The 25,096-nt window shown below is 52.0% G+C and overlaps 2 protein-coding genes across 6 annotated transcripts in view; one reads left to right on the top strand and one right to left on the bottom strand.

Annotated features, from left to right (window-relative positions):
* The window catches only part of LOC136161038 (CKLF-like MARVEL transmembrane domain-containing protein 1), a 32,051-nt gene extending 30,164 nt beyond the window's left edge, over positions 1–1,887 (bottom strand). Inside the window, exons 1-2 of the mRNA XM_065925465.1 lie at positions 1,854–1,887; positions 1,382–1,438 (exon numbers count right to left, since the gene is read on the bottom strand). The gene's annotated coding sequence lies outside the window, so the exon portion shown is untranslated. The remainder of the gene's footprint in view (positions 1–1,381; positions 1,439–1,853) is intronic.
* Positions 814–24,935, top strand: TK2 (thymidine kinase 2). 5 transcript variants are annotated; one of them, XR_010661680.1, is made up of 11 exons: positions 1,870–2,145; positions 3,019–3,056; positions 7,633–7,707; positions 9,789–9,842; positions 10,441–10,530; positions 12,638–12,711; positions 18,376–18,464; positions 19,031–19,110; positions 22,068–22,148; positions 22,516–22,629; positions 23,293–23,373. XR_010661680.1 is itself a non-coding variant. In XM_065925462.1 (11 exons), exons 1-10 carry the CDS (start codon positions 1,998–2,000, stop codon positions 22,626–22,628), a joined length of 795 nt encoding a protein of 264 aa, XP_065781534.1. In that variant the 5' UTR covers positions 1,870–1,997; the 3' UTR covers position 22,629; positions 23,293–24,935. The 5 variants fall into 5 exon arrangements, 4 of the variants coding, with proteins under 4 accessions (XP_065781536.1, XP_065781534.1, XP_065781535.1 ...); XM_065925462.1 differs by having other exon boundaries at positions 22,563–22,629; positions 23,293–24,935; XM_065925461.1 differs by lacking the exon at positions 22,516–22,629 and adding an exon at positions 24,267–24,935 and having other exon boundaries at positions 1,873–2,145; positions 23,293–23,432.
* Positions 24,936–25,096: the final 161 nt, after the last annotated feature.

The following is a 25,096-nucleotide window of genomic DNA, read 5'->3' as shown; positions in this document are numbered from 1 at the left end:
TGGGCCGAGGAGCCTGGCGGGCTATAGTCCATGGGGTCTCAAAGAGTGGGACGCGACTGAGCGACTAATCCTTGGCTACTACTGGGTACAGAAAGCCCCTGAAGAAGACGACAGTTTCTCTCTCTCCTTCCACCCCCAGGGTGTAGGGAGAAATGCCTTCCCTTTAAGAAGGCCTTGATAAGAAGAAAGTTGAAAGAGAGAAGGAGACAAAGGAGCATAAGCTTCATACTTGGCAGCTTTATCTCCTAGCAGGGGAGTGCGCGGGGACTCCGCCCCCCAGTCCCCCGGCCCGCCCTCACCAATCGTATCAGCTTCACGTGGCCTTTCACGCTGAAGCAGAAGGGACGAGACTTCGGTTTCAGGGTCTGCATCGCCCCTGCAGACCCAGCAGCAGCACTTTCCCGCCGATCCCCCTATTCAGCGCACCTCTCTGCCAGGCCTTGTGCCAAGTCTGCAACGGCCACCCCGGGCCACGTGCAGCGCTTCTAGGCTTCCCGCCCTGGCGCGTGCATGCGCAGGTCACTGCAGCCGCAATTGGGTGCACGCCAGGTCCCCCACTCCCTGCCACAGGCTCCCGCTCTGCGGAATCTGCGTTTCCGCTAACCTACAGGGGAGCTACGAAGGCCAGCTTCTCCCCACCCCCTAGTTGTCTGTCCAGACGACCACGTATTGATTGTACATTTGATAAAAGATAAACTGAGGCATATTAAAATTTTCAAGATTTTATTTGAACAAACAAAAAAAATGATTCAAATAGGGCAGCAATCCAGTCCAACAGAAAGGAGCTCTGAAGAGGTGTACAAAATGAGACTTTTAAAGGTAGAAGGGAGCTGGAACAAGGAAATTGGTTATTGCAAGATTACTTTCCTAGGGGATGGCAGGAGGTCTATCAGGTTACCTAACTCAGAGGTTCCCAGCCTCTGGGATCTAATGAATGCCTGATGATCTGATCTGAGGTGGAGCAGATGTCATAATACTACAAATAAAGTGCACAATATTATTACATGATAAGTGTAATGCACTTCAATTATCCTGAAACCGTCTCCTCCCCAGGGGAGGTCTTCCATAAAACCGGCCCGGGTGCCAAAAAAGGATGGGGACCACAGATCTAACTAGTGCTGATCAGATGATGCCTGATTGACTGAAGAGCCAAAACTATAATTAAGTCTTGGTTGGTGAGTGGGGCTTAGCATAAGCGAGTCCTTTGGGTCCTGTTGTCTAGTTTTTTAATAGCTTCCAGAAGGATCTAGCATATTTACAGTCCAGATCCTGGAAATGTCAAAGTTCAGAGAAAACAGCGCTGGCTGTGAAGCAAGATAGATGGGCTTGAATTTCAGCTCCACCGCTTAATGAATGCTTCTGTTTACTTTTTAAAATTTACCTGTTTCCAAGGATCAGCTCGGCTGGGAGAATGGGAGTGACAGCACCCACCTGTAGGCTTGTTGAGAAGAATAAATGACAGCGTGTGAGTTGTCACTGGTTCCTGGATACAACAGATGCTCAATTAAGCAACCTCCAACAGTTAATTAGGGCTTCGCTTGTGGCTCAGCTGGTAAGAATACGCCCGCAATGCGGGAGACCTGGGTTCGATTCCTGGGTTGGGAAGATCCCCTAGAGAAGGGAAACGCTATCCACTCAGTATTCTGGCCTGGAGAATTCCACGGACTGTGTAGTCCATGGGGTGGCAAAGAGTCGGACACGACTGAGCGACTGTCACTTTCAATAGTTAATTAACAAACCAGTCGCTGGTGTTATTGGCCACCCAAGCCCCAAATTTTGCCAAATCATGGGTTCATTCTGCCAGCGTCTGGTTGGCGGGGAGATTTCCAGGCTGCAAACGGCGAATCCCTTACCTTCTCGGCGAAGAGGGCGAAATGAGATGAGGTCTCTTTAAGAGTCGGCGGGGCGCGGCGGGGCGGGGCGGGCTGGGGCTGCAGGCGGCGCGCGGAGGCGGGCCCAGTCTCGCGGCTGCGCTCGCGCAGGCCCGCACAGGAAGAATGGCTGGGCTTGTGGCATCCGGCGGCCGGGCTGTGTTGCTGCGGCCGCTGCGGAGCTGGGCTTTCCGGGCGCTGCGCCGCGATGGGCCCGGGAGCCCCGCTTCCTGCCCAGGGTGTCGAGGGGCGCAGCGTTGGGCCTGGCCTCGGGGTAACGCGTCGTTTAGTTTCCCTTGCAGGCGTCCCGGATGCGGCCATCAGCCCCACTCCCCGCCCTTGGCTCGCGAAACCGGCTCGAACCCGAAACCCCTCCTTCCGGGCGCCGGGATTTCCTTGGGCGGCCTGGGGAAGGGGCGGGGCGGTCGGTGGTAGGTGCCCCGGACCCTGGCCGGCAGTAGCGGGTGGAGCCTTGGGGCTCTGCGCCCATCTCCTGTTCGGAGCTATGGAACCCTCTAAAGAGTGGAAAGAACCTCCTCCCCGAGGGTTTCCGGTGCCGTTCCTGGGTCCATTCTTTTGGCCTTGGGGGAGGTGCCAGCAAGCGGGGCGTGGGGGAGTCGGTTAGGTTCAGTGCCCTCCCTTTTCCATTGGGACTGGAGACCCTGCCCTTCAGAATTGAGAGCCCTCGTTGTAGCCGAGTTCTGGAGTTCAGTGGCACCTCAGAACCCGCCGAGGGCTGGGTGGGCCGCGATGTCAGCCCCGGGGCCTGCAGGAGAAACTGAGTCCTGTGCCGAAGTCCACGCCCACCGACCTCTCCTACCCGGGAGCTTCGAGTGGAGGCCACTCTGCGCTTTAAGTGGCTGGACACCCATCAGTGAGGGTCATAAATATAAAATGTGTGGAAAATGGAAAGCATTGTATACTCTGAACAAAGCTGAGCACATTGGTGGCCTAGACATGCCAACAGGATCCGGGCGGCGGTTTCAGTTTCCAAGCATGGACAGCAGTGGTGGGTCTGCCTCCCTCCACCGAGGGAGGGTCCCAGGTGTTACTGGAAAACATTTGTAGGTCAGGGAGCAAGCATAACAATGACCGAAGAGTGAGCTATTTAAAATCGCGTTTAAAAATTGGTTTCTTTCTTTTCTAGATAAAGATAGAGAAAATGAAAAAGAGAAAAAATCAGTGGTAAGTCTGTCTAATGTGCACTCTTTCCAGTGTAGGATTATATATGTGTAGTACACACACACACCCACACACATGTTTTGAGAAGAGTGAAGGAATATGTGCACATAAAAACAACAACAAATACAAGGGGATCTCCAGGGATACAGAGCTGTCCACTCCTGTGCCCCAGGCTCCCTCCTCAGAGGCCACCTCTGTTACCAGTTTCTGGTGTGTCTTTGCTAAGAATCTGCACAGGTAGGAGAATACATGTATTCATAGCCTCTGGGTGAATTTGGACTACTAACTTGAATAGATGAATGATTACAAAAGGATTTGTAAAGTGGAAGATTAGTTTGACTGCCAGTAGGTGACAGCCTGACTTTGAGGGCAGGTCTTCTGACTGCTGCCCCCCAGACCACCAATGCTGAGAAGGGTAGGTGAGTGGGAGGTCACAAAGAATTCCTGGGGGTCCACAGGCATGGGATCCGCCAGTGCAGTGACTTCGAGATGCTAGCTCTGGGGTGGGATTGTGCCTGGTGTGAGGTTGAAGGTCAAAGGAGGGTCAAACTGGACATGCCCATGGGATGTTTAAGCCTTTAGCTGGCTGTGGTGGAGCAGTATTTTGGTCACCATTGGTCCAGAGGCTCAGGGAGCTGCAGGTTGGTAGATAACGGCTGGAGAGGGAGTTACTTGGTGGGTGTGGGCAGGAGTACCTTGGCTGGGGTCTATAGAGGGTGGGAGGTGTGGGCAGGCCCCTTGGGGGTATTTGGGGTGATGGAGAGGGCCTGGGAAGGAGAGTAGTCACATGGAGAGGACTGGTGATGAAAATGCTTGAGATTTATGGAAGTTTGTTGAAACTACACATGGGGTAAAGTATGACGACAGGCACCACAGCGGGGGGAGGGGTTGGTAAGTTGAGCCAGGCGGGTATTGATGCATTGTTGTGCTATTAATTATTGAGCTAGCATTTTTGTGAGCCAGGCCTGTCCTTGGTGCTTTCTGTGTGTGGTCTGGTATCCCCCAGACACACAGTACGTGGTCCATAGGAAGTGGTGTGGAGCTTGCAGACCGGTCCAGAGCTGCTCTTAATTATACAAATCCTCTGAGTTCCTGTGTGGATCTGGGACTCCCAACAGCCTTTGTTGTTAGTGAGCCTGTGGCCCGATGGGGGAGACAGTGTGAATAGGACAATGGTGGATCTAGAGCCGCAGGGAGTAGGGGCTGAGCTTCTCGAGGAATGAGGGGAGCACTGGGGAGTCTTGAGGCCTCCTGGGAAAAGGAGGACAAGGCAAGGCAGGAGTGTTGGAGCAGCGAGAACTGCAGGGGCAAGTCACAGAGGGATGAGAGCCTGAGGCTTGTGGTCGTCCCAGAGAGGTGGCTGGGGAGAGCCTTTGGTCAGGCACAGGGACTGGAGGAAGATCCCAGCACCCGCAGCCACTGAAAGACTTTACCGGATGTGATCTGGTTTACCTCTCAGGAAGAGGTGGTGGACCATAGATAGGGAATAGGGGGCCCGGCCAGGCTGGACTGGAAAGGCCAGCAGGAAGGCTGCTCCCACAAGGAGGGTTGGAGAGGTGTTGTGAGTTGATGGGTGAGGAGAGAAGGCCCCGAATGTCTGGGTAGATGGTGTAGCCTTTACTGAAGACAGGAATGGAAACAGAAGCCGTAAATGGGTATTGGGGGCGTGATGAATTGAGGTGCCCATGAAACATCCCATGGAATTGAACTGGACAGGGAATATCTGGGCTGAGCTACAGCTCGAGAGTGAGTCACTGCCCAGAATTGCAAAATAAATTCCAAAGTTGGGTTAAAAAGAAGTAACTAATGTTTTCAGTTGAACAAAATATGAACGGACTTTTCCTGAGGGAATTTGTTAATAGCTAATAAACAGAAGAAAGTGCTCCACCTCCCTAACAGAGAAAAAAATGCTTTTGGAAATGGAGTAAGGAAAGCGTGGATCAGACAACGTGGTTCAAGCCCCAGTTGTGCTCTTTAGTAGAGGTAGGCAAGTCCTTAACCTCTCAGAGCCTGAGTTTCCCCATCTATGCAAATAATTCTTAGCTGTGATTGTTTCAGGGATCATGTGACAATGTTGGCAAAGTACAGAACCCACAGGGGCTAACACTGAATGCCTAGTGACAGACATTATTATTATTCATAATGAATGAAGATTTAGGATGGGATATGCCCAGTATTGGCACAGTATGGTAAAAGGCACATGCTCTTCCATCCATCTTTTTCATTTAGAAAAGAGTGTGAATTGGGACAGCATTTTAGAGGGTAATTTGGCATCATCATCAACAGTCATAAAAACTCACGTATCCTTGGATGCATTGATTATACTCCTAAAAGTCTATTGAAGAGTAGTAATTGGAGCCAGTGACAAGGATTTACATACAAGAAGGCTCACTACAGCACAGTTTATTGTATCAAAAATATCCCAACACAATTTTATAATAAAAGTAACTGAAGAGAATGTAACATTCAACAGTAGGGATTTCAATAATTCATGGTATATCTTATGTGATGAAATATTATTCAGCCATTCAGAATCATGTTTTTGAAAATACTTAACGACCTAGGAAAGTACTTTGTAAGAGATAAAAAAGAAGAGGATAAAAATATATAAAGTATGATCCACATGAAGTAATATATAAACTATCCATGGGGGGGAAGTAAGAAAGAAATTGTTAGTCTGGTTAAAGGAAAGTTGGGAAGTCATAACAGTGGGTATGTATGAGGAAGAGGGAGAGAGAATTTGAGGGGTAAGAGTGGAAAGTCTTAATTTTTTGACTGTTAGATTAAAATTAAACTGCGTTCCTTTTTTTTTTTTTAAAAGAATGACTTTATTAAGTTAGGTACATACCCCCAAATTGACTTGTTTTAAGTTTACAGCTTAATGATTTCTTAGTAAATTTATGGAGTTGTGCAACATCACAGTCTAATTTTAGAACATCTTTATCACTCAGAAAAGAAACCTCGTGCCCATTTAGTCACTCCCCCAGAGCCAGGCAACCATTACTCTGCTTCCTGTTTCTGAGGATTTGCCTTTTCAGGACATTTCCTATAAAATGGAATCATACAGCATTTGGTCTTTGTGACTAGCTGTTTTCATTTTTCATAATGTTTTGAGGTGCATACATGTTATTGCGTTTATCAGCACTTCATTTCTTTTTATTACTGAATGGTGATAATGCTCTCTCATGTGCATGGATCCCACTTGGTTGGACATTTGGGCAAGTTTCCTTTTTATGGCAGATTTCTCAGGGTTTTAATAGGATAATATATATTTTGATTCTTCTGGTGGGGGCTTTGGGGTTCAAACTTGTTTGCCTCTGAAAAGTTTGATTCTGATTAAACATTTAAATTATGGTTATCTTTGGAATTAAGAGTGATTTTTTTTTTTTGTCAGTTTCCTGTATTTCTTACTGTGAGAATGCTTAAAATCTGTTTCCAGAAAAGATGAAATGTTATTATTTAAAAATAAGGATAGGGAATCTCCTGGTGGTCCAGTGGTTAAAACTCTGTGCTTCCAACCCATGCAGGAGGCATGGGTTTAATCCCTGGTTGGGGAGCTAACATTTCAGAACCTGTACAACAGCCCTCCCCCCCCCCCCAAAAAAAAGAAGGATAGATGGCTCATCACAACATCAGTTACAATCATGGGAAGTTGGAATGAAGGCCTAACAGCAGAGGAAGGGGGAGGTAAACTTTGGCACATTCTCCAGAGCAGTGATGCTGGCTGGCCTTGTGCTCCCGTGGCACCGTGAACATCTTTTCTTGTAATTCCTTTTTACTTTCCTCCCCATCTTCACACCTATGAGCTCAGTGGGAGCTGGGACTGGCTCCTGAGTCCACAGTGCCTGTCCCATGGAAGGCCTTCAGTGAGCAGATGCAAGACCCCCAATCCCACCCCTCTAGGTCATCACGGAGCATCAAACTGAACTCCCTGTGCTATTCAGCAGCTTCCTACTAGCTATCTGTTTTACATGGTAGTGTTTATATGTCAATACCACTCTCTCAGTTCATCTCACCTATACCTTCCCCATCCCGTGTCCACACGTTTGTTCTGTACGTCTGCATCTCTGTTTCTGCCCTGCAAACAGACCCATCTGTATCATCTTTCTAGAGTCCATACATATGTATTAATATATGACATTTGTTTTTCTCTTTACTTAACGTGTATGTTAGACTCTAGGTCCGTCTATATCACTACATATGACCCAATTCCATTCTTTTTTTAATGGCTCAGTAATATTCCATTTGGCCTAAAATCTAATAGTCTGAGGGACTGAGCTAGGGAAGGGCAGAGCTAGGGTGGCTGAGGACAAGTTGTGGGGTCTGTGGGTTGACATAAGGGAGCATTTGTCTGGAGGGTGGTGGTCTGATGGGTCTGGAGCCTGCCACTGGTGGAAAGAATTGAGTTGTTAATTGCCAATAACTGGACCTCGGGGTTTCCTGTGGAGGTTTTGTGTACACACTGAGGTCTTGGGCTGAACGAGTTATGCTGTTCCCCGGAGCGCTTCCCTAGAAGTTCATCCTGATACTACCCCAGGCACTCACTTTCTGGTCCTAATGTGCATTTGTCTTTTGCTAGATCTGTGTTGAGGGCAATATTGCCAGTGGAAAGACAACATGCCTGGAGTTCTTCTCCAACTCAACAGACATCGAGGTACGGATTCCACACTAGGTTTGAAGGAATCTACAAAAGCTTGGTGGATTCATAAAGGGTGCAAACCAGCCCTATCCAGCAGAAATGCTGCTGGGGGAATTGAGAATATCCCGTGTGAGAGGAGGGAGGGGCCTCTTGAAAGCTTGGGCCTGGTTTCCCCCAGACTTTGCTCCATACACCTTTTTCCTTGGCTGATTATACTTTGTAACCTCCCACTGTAGTTAGCTATATGACTATATGCTGGATCCTATGAGTCCTCCATGTGAATCCTCAGACCCAGGGAGGTGGGGCTCTGGGGGGCTCCTGACACACCTGTCCTGAGCAATGTAACTCTCACTGGCACTCTGTTTTTCAGCCCAGCCAAGTGGCATGCGGCAACTTAATTCCCTGACCAGGGATCGAACCCCTGCCTCTGTAGTGGAAGTGCAGAGTCTTAACCACTGGACCAGGGAAATTTCTCCCTCCTGCCCCCTGGCTTTAGAAGCACTTATATTCTCACTGAAGACCTTGGAGCCAATGAACACCACCCCCACCACCATCAGCAGTGAGGGTTAACAGCTAATGAGGGTGGTACTCTATGCCAGGCACTATGTTGAGGCTAATGATTGCATGATCTAATTGATTGCATCCTTACAATAGTAGGCCCTGTGATGCAGGTCCTACTATCACTTCAGTTGCAAAGGAGGAAGCTGAGGCTCAGTGAGGTCACATGGCTTGGCCAGAGTCTAGTCTCGGCTAGTGCCTGTGGTGCTGTGTTCCAGCCTAGGCTGTCTGCTCCAGGGCCTGTGCCCTCATTCGGCTCCACAGCATAGGAAAATGTTTTGGCTTTAAGAGAACCACTCTTCAGCTCTCAGCTCTGCTCTCTGACCTCCCCAGCTAGGTTACCCTCCCTGGTGTGGGTTCTTCTGGCCCCTCTGTATCCTTATTTTATACTACTTCTCAGGGTTTGAAAATACGTGCTAACTTTCTGTGACGATCTGATTAATGTTTGCTTCCCTAGCCAGTTTAAAGCTGTGTGAAGGCAGGGCTGGGGGGTTCTGCTCTTGCTGCATCCTTGGTACCTCGTGTGGTACTTGACAGAGGAGATGCTCAATGTGTGTTGAGTGAATGTGCCACAGATGGGGCGCCGGTCAAGGCTGCCTCTGTCTCAGCCTCTGGTGAGCCTGAGTGGTGCAGCATTTGCTACTCACAGGATAGGAATGGAATGAAGACCCAGAAGGAGAGGAAGGTTGGGAGGTGGCTGGGAATGAGTCACAGAGAAAGGGATATTTGAAGTGGCTTTTGAAGGATATGTATGAGTTTTCCATGTAATGAAAGTTGAGGTGAAATAAGTTGAGGTGGGCATACTGGGCAGAACAATAGCATGAACAAAGGCACAAAAGGGTAAAAGGTGGGGGGAGGTTCCTCCTCAAGGGTCCCATGCATTGCTTTCCTTTGATCTCTTATGACCTGTGGCACCTGCTCACATGCACTTGAAGATCCCCAAATATCCCCAGATATTCTCAAAGTCTTGGCTCCAAGAACACCATTTAAATCGTTCCCAGAACTCACCTGCATAGTTTAGGGGAGCTACTAAAAGAAACAGGATCCGTTGCCCATTGGTGTGTCCAGTGCAGAGATCAGAGAGAAGAAATGGAGGCAGAGCTCACTGCCAGGGTCATGGGAGAGCCCCCAAACCAGAAGCTGGGCTCAAGCTGCATGAAGCAGCCTCCCTCCTGGCTTCTCTTACCTCCCTGCCTGCCCTCCGTGGTGGGCAGTAAGGGACAGGATGGAAAACAGGAGCAGTGATTGGAAGAACTCCCCTTGCCCCCGAGGAGCCCCCATGGCCGCAGAGGAGGGGATATGTGCATATACTTGTATACAGGGATGGACAGGGTGGGTCTTAGATCCTTTCTGGAAGTCACACCAGGAGCCATGTCTAGATGGAGCTCTGACCTTGCAGGGAGGGTTGCTCCACTATTTTAGCCCAACCTGGGTACCCAGGTCTTGACTCTCTCCCCATCCCACCCCTAACACTCGTCCGCCTTCATGGAGCTCAGAACTGAGGAGCAGCAGCTCTCTGACGTTTTCTCTCCCGGCAGGTGTTAACAGAGCCTGTGCCCAAGTGGAGAAATGTCCGAGGCCATAATCCTCTGGTGAGTGTGCTGTTAGCTGTGTGAACCGCCAGCTTCTCAAGTGTACGGGAACGGCGGTGCTAGTGCACGAGCTAGTCCCCCGTCCAGGCGTGTCCTCACTTTGCACCAGGCAAAGGGACAGCGGAAAAATGGTGGCAGGTTGATGTTCTGAGGTCAAGGTTCTTTGAGGCCTGGCTGGGCATGTAAGGAGCCCAGAGCCCTCCTGTCAGCTATCCCAAACCATCGCAAGTGCTCTGCCCCGGCTACGTGGGTTGGGGGTGGGGGAGTAGTCTCCAGCTGCTCATTCTACCCCAACCCTCTCCTAGAAGAAACCCAGGTCTCCTTGGTAACCAGCTTCCTTGGTAAACCTCCAATTGGAGTTTACACTTGGCTATGCCCCGGGCTGCCGCACGCTCCCTCTGAAGCTACCCTGTGCACTTTGCCAAGGATGGACCCAGCGAGCAGGGGCTGTAATGTGCCTGTGCTCCCTTCCACTTCCTTCCTGGTCAGAAGGCTCAGCTCTGGCTGCTGGAAAGGGATGGGTAGGGTCTGGGCCCACAGTCAGGGGGTCCTGCAGATACAGCACTGCATTCTCCCCCCACCCCCCACCTCCCCGCAGGGTCTGATGTACCGGGATGCCTGTCGATGGGGCCTCACGCTGCAGACCTACGTGCAGCTCACCATGCTCGACCAGCACACTCGTCCGCAGGTACAGCTCAGATGCTTGGTTTCAATTTTCTTCAAATGAGGGGCATTTGGTTGCCAGGAAGGGAAACCTTACAAGGAGCTGCTCAGCCTTCTCTGTCTTTCGAGTCCAGGTATCTGGGCCCGCCGCTCTTTGAGGACCAGGCTTCAGGGCCCCTAGCCCCACCCTCAGCTAGCCAAGAACTTGCTATGATGCCCCGTGAGCCCAAGTCTTCATGACCTGCCGGCTCCTGGGCTCAATGCCCTTTAACTCAGTTCTCAAAAGTGTGGTTCCCAGACTAGGAGCTGCAGCAGCACCTGGAGACTTGTTAGAAGTGCACATTTTCTGACCCCATCCGGACCTGCTGAATCAGAAATTCTGGAGATGAGGCCAGCAATCTGGGTTTTGTCACACCCTCCAGGTGATTTAACGCACGCCGTGTTTGTTTGCAGGAGAACCGCGGACCTAACCTTCACAAGGCCCGTTAACGTTCTTGGTTCAGATTCTTGAGAGAAAGAACCTGATTGGCTCAGCTTGGGTCAGGTGTCCAGCCCTGGGCCAATCAGGTATTGGGGCAGATCACCTGCGCACAAAGATGGCTGCCTCGGCCCCTTTCGTCAGCCGGGGGGTGTGAATGGGGCAGAGTCTCTGAGGAGGTCCAGATTGGCACCTGTGGTTCAGAGTGGCAGCCCAGCCTGAGCTACTGGCTCTGGAGGCTCTCCTTACAGGAGATGGGACACCCACGCGACGGGACATCCATCCACCCGTGTCTCTGACAGCCACTCGGCCTGCGGTTTGATGCAGGGCTGGGCACTTGGAGCCGTAGCTCTCATCCTTCTACAAATCTGTGTGTTTTTTAAAACGAAAAAAGATACAAGCAGAACTGTTTGAATTTCTGTCTCCCCGAGTGAGTGAGTGAAAGTCGCTTAGTCATGTCTGACTCTTTGAGACCCCGTGGACTATACAGTCCATGGAATTATCCAGGCCAGAATACTGGAGTGGGTAGCTTTTCCCTTCTCCAGGGGATCTTCCCAACCCAAGGATCAAACTCAGGTCTCCCGCACTGCAGGCGGATTCTTTACCAGCTGAGCCACAAGGGAAGCCCAAAGATCTGTCTAAAAGTTACATGTCAGAGGATCTGAGGTTGGCAGTCGCCCTACTTTTTCCTGAATGGGCACTCAGTTGCAAACAGAAATTGTGTCTAGTATATCTAAATATAATGGGCCATATGTGTGTTCCTCTGTTTAATGAAATGTATCAGGAAGGAGGCAGAGAGAGAGAGATGGACAGACTAGGAAAGAGGATAAAAGAGGGATAAATGGGCCCTACAAAAGATGGGCAGGAGAGAGTTGAAAGGAAGGAGAGGATGGAAGAATAGAAAGGAAGACGGATGGACAGATAGGAGAGAGAGGACATGGCTTTGAATCAGGTTGTGGCTTTGATTTGGCCTCTGATTTGTGGTCCAGGTCCCAGTGGGTGCCATGGGCAGGTGAGTGAGAGCAGTGTTTGCCCACTCAAGTGTCCGAGTCAGGGCACCTCTCCCTTCCCAATGGGACACTGTGGGAAGGCCTCTGTGGTGGGTGTGAGCCTGCTGGTGGAGAGTGGCGCCATCAGTGTTTTCCTCCCCCTGCTGTAGGGCATGGTCCTTTACAGTTGTGAAGGACTGCGTGGTCCCCACCAGCCCTGAGTGGAGGCAGATGTTGGCAGGCTGCAGAAAGCCACACCCTGTCCTCTCAAAGCTCTGCCTCTGCTTCAGTGGATGCACCTGCTGGGTCATTAATAGTCACCACACTTCACACTTGCCACCACTTTCCTGGGCAGCATTTGGCAGTTTTTCTAGCATTCCCCAAACCCACAGTCCAGTGGAGCCTCACCCCTCCCATGAAAGAGGCTGCAGCTGACAGGCTCTCCACCCTGCCTTGCTGCACTGACCACCGAGCCTCAGGGTGTAGGGAGGGCCCAGGGCCAAGGAGGCTGGACACACGGTTCTTGGGTGTCCCCCCCACCCCTTCCTGGTGGCGTCTCAGTTCTGTGTTCAGCATAGACCAGGGGCAGGGGAGCAACAGTCATTCTTCCAGGCTTCCTGACCTTCCTGCCCGAGTTTAGTAAGTAACATTTTGTTTTCTTTTAGACGTTGCCCGTACGGTTGATGGAGCGGTCAATTCACAGTGCAAGATACGTTTTTGTAGAAAACTTATACAGAAGGTATCGTAGTTTGCACAATCGATAATTTATTCAACCATTAAGTTTTTAGAAATAAAATTGGAACTGGTTTACTGATTGACAGATACATGGTATAGCCACCAACCACACTGATGGCTCGACCGTCCAGGCTGGGCAGCCTGGCAGCTCTGCTGACCTTGGCTGGGCTTGATGACACATCCAGGGGTTGGCAGATCTGGGGTGGCCCGGGGAAGGTGACTGGGGTGACTCATCTCTCGTCTGCTTGCTGACCCTCTCCTGGGACTGGCGAGCTGGCCTGGGCATTCACTTGCCATGGCGATGGCCAGAGGGCAGAAGCGCTAGTCTTTTCTCAGGTGTCTGCTTCATGTTGGCTGACCTCCACTGGCCAAAGCAGGTCACACCAGCTGACCCCAGTCTGAGAGGGGGCAGGGCCCTTGTGTGTTACGTGGCAGAGCGGGACAAGACACGGTGGGGTGAAGAGTCAGAGCGACTAGAGCCGTCAGGCCAGCATGGTGGTGCCTGGTACTTGTTAGGATTTCACTCGAAGATGTCTTCTGTCCTCACGGGAGCAGACTCCATCACACAGACGTGGTTGGGTGCCTGCAGTGCTGCAGCCTCAGAGGTGTGGGGCCCTCTGCTCCTGTGCTCAGTTCTTTGCTGATGTTTGGGGGTCTTGGGGAAATGGGCTGCAGGCTGGGGTCTGAAGTTTCAGCTTCTTCCCCGCCCCTCCCTCCTTGGTAGCTGTGTGCCTGCTCCCCCCTCCTTGCCATCTCCCCCACATCACTGCCTCCTCCCACCTTGAATTTCATCCCGCTCAGAGATGGTCCCAGTATCTTGCTTCCTGTCTGTATGCCCCAGTTCCCTGGTTCTCCCATCTACAACTGTGGTCCTACACGTTGCCTCTCCCGACCCCCTCCAACTCCCTTGTCTAGATGGGTTGAGCCTGTTACTCTTTTTTTTAAAATTTAATTAATTAATTTGATGGCATGTGGAATCTTTAGTTGCAACATGCAAACTCTTAGTTGCAGCATATGGGATCTAGTTCCCTGACCAAGGATTGAACCCAGACTCCCTGCATTGGGAGCATGGAGTCTTAGCCACTGGACCACCAGGGAAAATCACTTCTTTGTATAGGTTTCCTTCATAGTATTTAAGACAACTTCTGCTTAGGTTGAACCATATAAAATTGTTAAAACTTGGCCAATTGCGACCTATAAAAATGGTAGTTTCATGCAGCTTAGCTTAGTATACATGTACTTCTTGTCTATCATGTGTCCCACCAACTGGACCGTAAGCTCCTTAAGGACGAGGAACATGTCTGGTCTGCTGGCCTAGCTGGGACCCAGCACAGAGCTGGCACCTGAGGTGTGGGCAACTGTGCTGGAATGAACAGCTGAAGGTGGAGAGAAAGACTTGGCAGTCAAGGCGGCCACGCAGGCCATTATGTGGCCCGGCCCTGTGGGCGGAGTCATTGAGCACACCTCTTTTACAGGATTGCCTGGCTGGCGTTTTCTAAGAGTAGAAGGAGGGGGACTGAGTGGGGCCCAGCTGGGGAAATGACATGCTGACTCACCTGGGGCTGGGGTCAGGGACATCCATTAAGGCCTGGCGTTTGGAACAGCAGGCAGATCCTCCCACCACCCCAGTGGGTCCTGGGCTTGGACTCCTCCTTACTCAATCCCGAGTGGGCACCCACTGCCTGGGTCACAGGCCTGAGAGCTCTGACTTTCCTCAGGCAGGGGCCAGAGAGACACTGGACATGCCCTGGGGACACGGGAGGCGGGAGCGAGTGATGCAGCCGGGACATATGGGTTTGGGGGACATGGTGAGCCAGGCTTTCTCAGACAGAGTTAGGCCAGTCTTCTCTGGGCCTCAGTTTTCCTCATCTATAAATTGGGACTGACATTGACTGCACAAGGTCTTGTAAAGAAAGTAATGTGTACAGGAGGTTGGCATTTGAGTCTGTGATTTCTGTTTTAACCTGTGCTGTGCAACCCGGGGGCTCCTCTGGACCTCAGGGGGAAGGTGGCAGCAAACTGTGCCAAACAGACCAGTCAGCAGGTTTCTTGTGGACCCAGAACCTCAAATTTTACTCCTTGGGATCAGGGGACGGCACGGTGAAACCCCTTCAGCTCACCAGTGGTGGGTCTGCAGAGAGGCTTCCCCCCTCCGTGTGTTCTGTGGAAATAAGAGCAGTGCCTTGGGAGTGGTTCAGGGCACCCCATTCCTGAGACAGACACAGGAGGAGCTGGGCAGACTCCCAGGTGGAAAACTAGATACAGGTAAAACAGTGCCTGCTGACTGAAATCCCCCAGAATCATGGGAGCCAGCTTCCATTTCCTCACTCAGCTCAGCCAGCAGCCAGTTGTCCTGGAGCCCTCAGCACATGGCTCCTGGCAATCTTGGAAGAGGTTTTGGGAGGCTTCCCTGGAGCCACCTGCACGGAGGACCTCCAAGGAGAGCTTCGGGAAAGGAAGGCCTGCTTGCTTTGTCTGCCCTCAGCCCTGGGTTCGCCTGGACCACCCAGGAGGTGTCCAGAGACCCCGTGGGGCAGCAGCTCTCAGGCCCCAGAGACCCCTCAGGAACGAACCCCATCCCTTGTCTCCCTGCACACGTGACCCTTTTGTGCTGTTGATCGGTTTGGTTTTAGTTAGGACTGTGCTACGTGTGTCCTGAGTTGTGACTCAGTTTGGTGGTCACAGCTGAGGGGATCCTCCCAGCTGTGGGATTTGACAGAGCCTTGCAGACAGTGGTGAAGTCCTCGGGGCAGTCTGACCCCAGACCGTCCAGTGTCAGTGATGTGGGAGACGGTGGGGCAGCCTTCCCTCCGCGCTGCTCACTGCCCCCACCCTTGAGTTGCCAGTCTGTGCTGTGTCCCCCTGGCCGTGTGTTTGCTGGAGGGGGTGGGGCTGATCAGCAGCTTCCTTTTTGCAAATCCTCATGTGCTTGGAGTCAGCTTTGCTCCTGAGAAGGAAAACCTGTCAAGAAGAGGGGTGTGGTGTTTTGAATATCAAATACTCTCAGCTGCAGCTAACTGCAGCCCAGCTCAGAGTAACGTGAACATTGAGGTTGTTACTGGCTGTCTTAACATTAGACTTGGGGGTCGGTTTTATTCAGTGGCCTTCATGCTGTTTCTGTTGGAAGCATGGATGCTAAAGCTGAATCTCCAATACTTTGGCCACCTGTTGCAAAGAGTTGACTCATTGGAAAAGACCCTGACGCTGGGAAGGACTGAAGGCAAAAGGAGAAGGGGACAGCAAAGGATGAGATGGTTCGATAGTATCACCGACTCGATGGACATGAATTTGAGCAAACTCCAGGAGATAGTAAAGGACAGGAGCCTGGCATGCTGCAGTTCCTGAGGTCACAAAGATTCAGACACAACTTAGTGACTGAACAATAACAACAAAGTGCTGTTTCTCTGTGTTTCAGCACTCTGTATCTTGTTTGTGTCCTCAAGATATGATTCCCTCTTGGTGACAAAATGGCTGTGGCAGAACCGGGCTTCTCATCTGCTAGCCACAGGGTGGGTATCTTGCCAGTGCTTTCCTCTAAGAGTGAGGAAGCCTGGTTGTCATAAACCCCAGCAAACCCTCCTGTCTCACTGCTCAGGTTGGGCCCACATCCCATGACCTACATCCATCAGCTCACCTTGGCCAGGGGAGAGCATGTCTGAGACCAGTTGGTCTGCCCTGAAGGTAAACACTCAGGCCTGTGGGATGGACCCTGAATAGATCATGGGCTACTTTTAAGGAGATAGGAGAAAAGAATTGGGGGATGGGCAACCATACCAGCCTAGCAGTCTTGGAAGAGAGCCTGTTATCTCAAAGTTGGTACCTTTACTACCTGGATTTTAGTCCCCTCTGCAATATCCCAGGACTTCCTCCCTCTCCCTTCCCCTACTCCTTCAGGGTGGGGGTCCTCACAGTCTGCTCTGTGCTGTGCTTAGTCGCCCTGTTGTCTCTGAATTTGCATCCCCATGGACTGTAGCCCACTAGGCTCCTCTGTCCATGGGGATTCTCCAGGCAAGAATACTAGAGTGGGTTGCCATGTCCTCCTCCAGGGGATCTTCCCAGCCCAGGGATCAAACACAGGTCTCCTGCCTTGGCGGGATCCTCCCGCCCACTGCCGCTTGGCCAGGCGCAGCTCTTTCACCCTGAGGGCATTGGCTGGACTCTAGGACTAGAGGAGGAATCCCCCTCCAGTCTCTGCTGTGCTCTGTCACTTGGGCCCCGGCAGGGCTGCTCGAGCCTGTCATCTCCAGAGCGCCTCTGTCCATACCCACCCTGCCCCCTGCCCCAGGTGGGAGCCAGTTCCCAGCTCCTGGCAGCGGGGCAGGGGATGGGGAGTGGGGCAGGCTGCTGCAGACCACCCTCTCTCCCAGGCTCTTCTCCCACCTCCCCTTCTTTAGTCAACAGTCAGAAGCTCCCCCAGCTACACACAGCTCAGCTGCCTCTACTCCCCCGTAGCTGGCCTTGTCATCCCCAGTTCTGGGTCCATCCAAGATGATATTCAAGACTGGTGGAGGATGTTTAAAGGCCGAATTCCTCTCTTGGTCTGTTTCCTCCAGCTGCTGTCCCTACCTCCACCTCTTCATGCTCATTTCCACCAGGGCAGAGGACAGACACTGGGTCTGTCTGTCTCTCAGGCATTCTTTCTTAGCATAGCATTTTATTTTTTTAATTATGGCTATGATTTTTTAATTTTTTTGGCTGAATAGTGTGGCATGTGGGATCTTAGTTTCCTGACCAGGGATCAAACCCACACCCCCTGCATTGGAAGCATGGAGTCTTAACCACTGGACCTCCTGGGAAGTCCCCTTCTTTTCCAGTTATCACATTAAATATGTAGTAATTCTTACCCCTGTTCTGTTCCCTGATTTAAGAGCTAGTATGCTGTTAAGTTTTAGAAAATACAGAAAGGGATAAACGTTTCCAATAGCCCTACTATTCAAAGAAAAGCTGTGTTAATGTTTTGGTGGTTTTCTTTCTAGTCTTCTTTCAGAATGTGTGGATGAATACTCTTGACAATATGGTTGGGTCATGCCATATACAACAGTTTTATATCCTACTGTTTTCACAGAATGATGAGCACTTCATTATGAGTGTTTTCCATGTCATTAAGTATTATTTTATAGCATCATCTTTCAGTGACTGAATGGTTTTTCTGTTTCATAGATGTACCATGGTTTAGTTTTTCATTATTTTTCAAAGAATGCTGCAGTGGGCATCCACTATTATTTCCATAAAATAAATTTCTAAAGGTGAGATGGGTTTGCAACTCCACCTCCCAGCCTGGTCACTGTCCCTGTGCTTTGGGGACAGGCTTTATAGCCCCTTCCTTGGCTTAGAGTTCAAATCCTGAATTTTTCCCCTCAGGCAGTACCTTGACACTTGCTGCGTTTTATTGAGTTGACCAGAAAGCTTGTTTGGGTTTTTCCATGAGGTGTTAATGGAAGCAAACTAACTGGCCAACCTGGTACCACGAACCGTCCCAGGGAGTGGGAGGTTGGAGGTGTTTAGGGTCCCTGATGTCACTGCCCGCCCAGTGTCCTGTGATCACACTCTGCTTTGGTGCCCCGGCAGTGCCCTTGCAGCAGAAGCCCTGCCCAGATGCTTTGGGGGGAGTGACGTAGTCCAGGAGCTATCTCGTAGGAGAGTAAAACCCTCACACCTCTTGTTACAGTGGGAAAATGCCCGAAGTGGACTATGTGGTCCTGTCGGAATGGTTTGACTGGATTGTGAGAAACATCGACGTGTCCATTGACTTGATAGGTGAGACGGCCCCTCCCCAGCCTCCCTCCCCTGGGCCCATCAAGGATATGTTTGGCTGGGTCCCCAACCAGCAGGGGTGGTGGGTGGGGCCCTCTCCAGAGGTGATTCTCTTCCTGTGTTAATTCAGCCTTCTCCCCATGGGCACTCAGAATCAGGCTTCTGGTTCCTCCTGGAGAAGCCTGTGTTTCTCAAACCGTTTTCCCCTGGGTCTGCTGTGATGTGATGGGTTTTTCTTCGTTTGTGAGAGAGGGAGGAGGGACGGAACGTGAACAGTTACTGAGACCAGCCAGTTGCCGGGCTCTGTGCTAAGCTCTTGTCTACATATGGGACTTCATTCAGCCTTACAGTGACCCTGCGGGGCTCGTGACACAGGAAGACAGCGGAAGTCGCCACGAGGGTCAGATATCTGGCTGCACAGCTGCTCTGCATCCCCTGCTCAGCGCTGCGGGCAGAAGCTTCTCTGCACTCCCTGCCCCTGTGCCTGCCTTCCTCCCACCCTTCACTTTCACTTCCAAGCTTTGAATGGAGCAGTGAAAACCACATGTATATATCTTTTTAAATCTCAGTTTATCTCCGGACCACTCCTGAGACCTGTTACCAGAGGCTGAAGATGAGATGCAGGGAAGAGGAGAAGGTCATCCCATTGGTGAGAGCCCCTCTAACCCAGGAAAGGGGCAGCTCCATCCCCGCCTGGCCCCACCCTCTGCGAGGTCATTGTGCCCTTGTTGCAGGAAGAGAAACAGGAACTGAGCATGTGGGAGGGTGAACTCTGACTTCTTCTGAGGATGGAGACCCTGTGCGTGTCCAAGTCCACTTCACTTCTTGTGGCCCCAGACTCAGTGGTGGGCACCCCCATGCTCAGAGCTGTCCCTTCTCCAGTTCCTGCCCGGGTGTCCCCAGGGCTTGTCCAGTCCACCTCCTGAAGATGGCCTGCCTTGCCCTCTCACCCCCAGACCCTCACTATGATGTGCCCGCTTGCTCATTTCTGGATCTCCAGGACTTGGCACTATGTCTGGCAAGGAGGTGGAACTCACTGGTATTTGCCCAGTGCCTCGCCCTTCCAGGTTCTGGCTCAGGGCCATGTCAACTCTAGTCAGGCTGTCGCAACCTGCTTGGATGGCTCTCCTGGCCTGGTCCCTCACTGTTCACATCCCTCAGAAATCCAGCCCCAGTACGGCTGCTCGGCGAGGCGTCTAATACAGAAGACCACGCGTGCAGTTCCTAACCCCACCCCCTCAGGGCCTCACCACTCTCTAGGATACAATCCTCACTTGCAGCATGCCATCCAGAGCCTGCGTGATTGGCTTCATCCCCTTCCACTTCCTGCCTTTTCATGCTCTGGCTGTAAAGAACTAGTTGTGGTTACACACACACTCTCTTTCTCTACTCCCTACCATGTGAAAGTGGCTCAGTTGTGTCTGACTCTTTACAACCCGATGGACTATACAGTCCATGGAATTCTCCAGGCCAGAATGCTAGAGTGGGTAGCTGTTTTCCTTCTCCAGGGGATCTTCCCATCCCAGGGATCAAACCCAGATCTCCCGCATTGCAGGCAGATTCTTTACCAACTGAGCCACCAGGGAAGCCCCAACCATGGATTTACACACATGTGTCTTTGCATAGCAGTTTCTTTTGCCTTCCAGGTTCAGCTCAGGTATCACCTCCTCCAGGAAGCCTCCCCTGACCTTCCCCTTGTTATGCTTCCCCCAGCCTCTGTGCTTTATTATGGTCACAGCCCTTAGGACAGATACTCTGAAACTGTTTTATGTGTTTGCTCCCCATCCCTTACAAAGCTGCTATGAACCTTTTCAGATTAGATCTTACCCCTTCTGCATCCCTAGCATGTGTCCCAGGGCTTGGCACCCAGGGTTTACTCAGTTAATATTGAACTGAATGTCCTGTGTGAATGCCACTGGAGGGGAACAGAGGCTGGGCAAGCGTTTCCTGGGATGATATGGGAGTCTGAGCTCAGGGGGAGCTAGACTGGGATCTAAACAGCCAGTCCAGCTCCAGAGACCTGCCTGGGCACCCGGAGGGTAGATTCCAGCCATGAAGTCCCGAGCCTTGGTTTGAGCAGCTTCTTTGCAATGTGGAGACAGGGGTGATAGAGGGAGGGTGTAACGTGGTGGGGCTGGACTGTGCTGGCGAGGGCGTGGCAGCTCTGCGGTGACCCAGATGTTTGGAAGGAATGACAAGGCTGGAGTCCTTCCAAGTCATTATCCAGAACACTGTCTTATGGTTTTGACGAGGCCTGTAGACATGTCTGTTGCTGCCAAGAGAGAACCTGCTAGTGGATAAAGAGGCAGCGGTGCAGTTTACCCGAGAGCCTCAGGGCTGGGAGGAGGAGGTGTTTGTTGGCAACCAGTTTGGGCTCCCTCATAGCTCAGTTGGTAAAGAATCTGCCTGCAATGTAGGAGACCCCGTTTCGGTTCCTGGGTCAGGAAGATCCTCCGGAGAAGGGATAGGCTGCCTACTCCAGTATTCTTGGGCATTTCTTGTGGCTCAGCTGGTAAAGAATCCTCCTGCAGTGTGGGAGAACTGGTTCAATCCCTGGGTTGGGAAAGGCTACCCACTCCAGTATGCTGGCCTGGAGAATTCCACGGACATAGTCCATGGTGAGACAGAGAGCTGGACACCACTGAGCAGTTTTCACTTTCATTTTCAGCCACCCAGTCCTGCCATGGTTGCCTTTGAGGCAGGGCTGGGCCTTTTCTCTTGAGTCTCACCTTGTCTGCCAGCTGAAGTTGGTCCTGATGGCTTCGAGGATCCATAGGTTATGAGTTGCCTGTTGGGGTGGGAGCAGCTGAGCGGGGTTCCTGGGCCAGTGAGGGCTGCAGTCCTCTCGGTGGGATGGTGGAGGGAGGGTTCAGAGGCTTCCCAGGCCCCCATGAAGTCATGATGGCCCTGTTGATGGGGAAGTGGCAGAAAATGAGACCAGCCAGGTGGGAAGGTGTGTCCGAAGCACCAGTGGAGCCGAGTATGCTGGAGGGATGGTGGGTGGCCATTTTTTTCTTTTTAAATAACTATTCTTTTTTTTTTTTTTTTTTAATTAATTGTTTTTGGCTGTTCTGGGTCTTTGTGTTGCTGCGAGCAGGCTTTCTCTAATTGCAGTGAGTGGGGGCTGCTCTCAAGTTGTGGTGTGTGGGCTTCTCCTTACAGTGGCTTCTCTCGTTGCGGAACATGCTTCTAGGGCTTGTGGACTTCAGTAGTTTCAGCCTGTGGGCTCCAGAGCGTGGGCTTCAGTAGTTGCAACACATGAGCTCATAGTTGTGGTGCACAGGCTTAGCTGCCCTGTGGCATGTGGGATCTTGCCCTGACCAGGGATCGACCTGGTGTCCCCTGCATTGCAGGGCAGATTCTTAACCACTAGACCAGGGAAGCCCCTGAAGGGACAGTTCCGACTTGTGACGTCGGGGCTGGCCGGCGGAGTGCTTGGCTGCGTTCATCCTGGTCCACCTGAGTCAGGTTGACTGTTGCAGGCTCCTTTGTCCAGGCCAGTTCCCTGTGTTCACTGACCTTCACCTCACCCGCCTGAGCCCCCCGAGGGGAGAGGTTTGCCCCCCTCCCTGCTCCTGACAGCTCTGTGTTCCCCATCCCTCACAGGAGTACCTGGATTCTATTCACCACCTGTACGAGGAGTGGCTCATCAAAGGGAGCCTTTTCCCAGTGGCAGCCTCCGTTCTGGTAAGTTCCCCTGAGGGGGCAAAAAATTCTCTAGAAGGAGGAATGACCCGCGGGCATGCCGGCCAGTCTGCAGTCTGTGGAAGGAAGGACCAAGTCCCTCAGACCTGGAGAATTTGAGAGAAGGAAGCAGGGAGGGTGGAAGGGACCCTATCTCTCAGTTCCCATTCTGGATTGAGCCTTAGTGAGCTGAACACACCTGGGAGAAGGTGACCTGTCCCCATGTCACTACACCCGTGACACAGTAGCCTCTCACTTACCCAGCATCGTCCCTGGAGGAATGTTCCAGATGGCCGGAGCCCCTGGACCTGGGTTTTGGCCTTAACCGCTTGGGATGGTGGTCTTCCTGATGCACCTGTCCGTCCTCCAGGGGGTGGCTGGCCCAGAGCCTCATTGCACCTTTTCATGGTGACCCAGGGCATCCGAAGGAACGTCAGTTGCTGTTCTGGTCTGTCACAGAGTGGTGCCCTTAGGAGGTGCTGAGGTGTGTAGGACTGTTTGCCCCGGACTACTAATGCCTTTGAGTCCCTGTGCTTTCCCCTTCTGCACCTTCTCCTGCCGACACTCACCAGTTCTAACTGTTTGATGCTTCCGCCCAGTCAGTGTTTCCCTGCTTCCCTCTCCCTCATTTTCTGATTAGCTCCTGCTCGGAGTTTCTCCAGGTGGGCAGATGGGTCCCACGAGCTGTTAGGAATGTATGTGCAGTGTGGGAGCTGACGGAGGGCCGTGCACCAACTCATGTGCCTGGCCTTAGGGACATCTGTCTGGGCTGCTCACACACCGCGCTCATGGCTCTTCCAGGCAGTGAGGTTGCTGGAAAGTGAGGTCTTACTCTACTGGATTTTTTTAGAGAGTTTATTTTTTCCCCTCTTTATAGAAAAGTAGGTGATATAAAATGATGAGAAAATAAAGCATTCGCGGACTACTGTCCTGAATTCTTAAGTGAAAATACAGTTGAGAATGTGGATTGACCTAGAACTGGTTGTGGCTTGGCTCTGACCTCCCTGTTCCCCTGCCTGTGACCTTGGGCTTTTGCGCCTTTCCCTGCCTCATCCTGCCTGCCTCTGTCTGTCTCTCTCTCTTTCTGTGAAGGGAGGAGGATGTTGAGGTCAGGTGCAGCCCTGTGACCCCTGTGTTTCATTTCCAGGTGATCGAGGCTGACCACAACATGCAGAAAATGTTAGAACTCTTTGAACAAAACCGGCACCGAATCCTAACTCTGGGGAATCGGAAGCGTGGTCCATAGGATAGGGAAGATCATGCCTGAGAAATGCCTGCTGCTGCCAGGTTAGCTACTAGGAGCAGTTTGGAAAACTGCACTCTCAGGACGGCTTTGTATCTGCCCACAGTTGTCTTCCTGCTCGCCTTCTCTCCTTTCCCAGTGTCTTCATCCTGGGATCCCGGGCCTCGTGGGAGAATGGGACCAATGGGTTTGCCATGCCCTCTGGTGGCACAGCCTTGCATTCCCTGGGTGCTTCTGGTTTCCCACCACTGGGTCCTTCTAAGCTAGGGCAGTTCCACCTGACTTGTGCTGGGCTCCTGGTCTCTAGCCCTTCAGGCCATCCAGGAGGGCACAGTAGCGGTCTTCCATCCCAGGGGAGGAAGTTGCAGCTCAGACTGAGAGACTCCCCGGGGTCACACAGCCAGTGACGGTGGGGTCAGCACCGTTCAGACTTCTGGCGACTCCCAGCCCGTCGCTGCCTCACCCCTGAGCCCCACCTTGCCTACTGGAGACCCTCCCACGTGTGTGGGGAGGGCCAACTGTGTGCAGCCGGCATCATCATTTTCTCATGGTTTGAGCCGTCCTTGAGGACAGTTAGCGTTTCTTGACTTTCACAAAATTGTGCCACGTTTGGCTTGAGCCCAGAGTTCATCCGTTCTCTAGCGTGAGGCTGATTAACACCTCATCAGGACTTCCCTGACTTAGGAGAGGTGTGTACTGGCTCCTGAATGGTGCTCGGTCTCCTTGGTGACACAGGTCATGCTTGAGCGGCTGCTGAGGCTCCCTCCCTCCTTAGTGGCTTGCATGATGAGCTTCACCCTTGGAGTTCCTGAGAGTTTGTGGCCCAGGGGAGAGACACCAGTGGCCTTAAGTCTTTTTGAAATGTTTTTCCATTCAAGGGGACACCGCGGGCCACAGAGGATGAACCATCTTTATTAGCTCAGAGACTGTCTTAGCTATGTTCAGCTGTAACAGTGCATCAAAGGCACAGCTGTCTCCTGAGTCAAGTAGCAGCAAGAGACAGAAAGAACATTCTCTCGGAGGATAATCTGGACGGGACGGATGGGGCTTGTAAGCAAAGGCTCTTGCAGCACTGGAGCTCCTGAACTTCGGAGGTTGGTGGAGAGAGCTTCCAGAAGGCCGTGTGCGGACGCAGGGGTGCGGATTGATTATGAACTTGGGGGAACAGGCCTTGGCCTCTCCTGAGTGGCGGTCAGAGTGCCAGAAGGTTGGAAGGCCTCCGAGTGAGTGAGGCACCGGTGCACACAACTCGCTGCTGTAGATTGATGACAGGTGCCCCTGGTGGCCCGGGCCCAGAGGCAGCGCTCAGAGGGCAGCACTCTGGCTCCTGGCCCTTCCTGGCGGGACCGATCCTGGGCCAGTGCACAGGTGGGGATGCGTCTCAGCCTAGACGTCAGTGATGGACCAGTAGGAAACACAGCTGCTGCTACGAGGCACCTGGACATACCGGGACCACCTTTGGGACTTCGCAGACGAATGGTCCAGTTTTCCCCACAGCTCAATTTGAGCATCTGTACTGGGGGGACGTGTGATTAAAAAAAAAAAAAAACAACAAAAAAGAGAAGTGTGTATCTCTTTCATATAGAAGTGCAGCTGTGGGTGATCCAGGGCTGGTGTGGTGGTTCAAGACCATTGGGTCCCAGCCTCTTTCTGCCTTTCTGTCCCCAGATTGACTTCCTGGTTTGAAGCTTTCTTCCTCCAGGGGCCT

Source organism: Muntiacus reevesi, chromosome 2, assembly GCF_963930625.1.
Source record: "Muntiacus reevesi chromosome 2, mMunRee1.1, whole genome shotgun sequence".
NCBI classification, from domain to species: Eukaryota; Metazoa; Chordata; class Mammalia; order Artiodactyla; family Cervidae; genus Muntiacus; species Muntiacus reevesi.
Note: the sequence above shows the minus strand (reverse complement) of the source record. Positions and strands in the feature narration are given on the sequence as shown.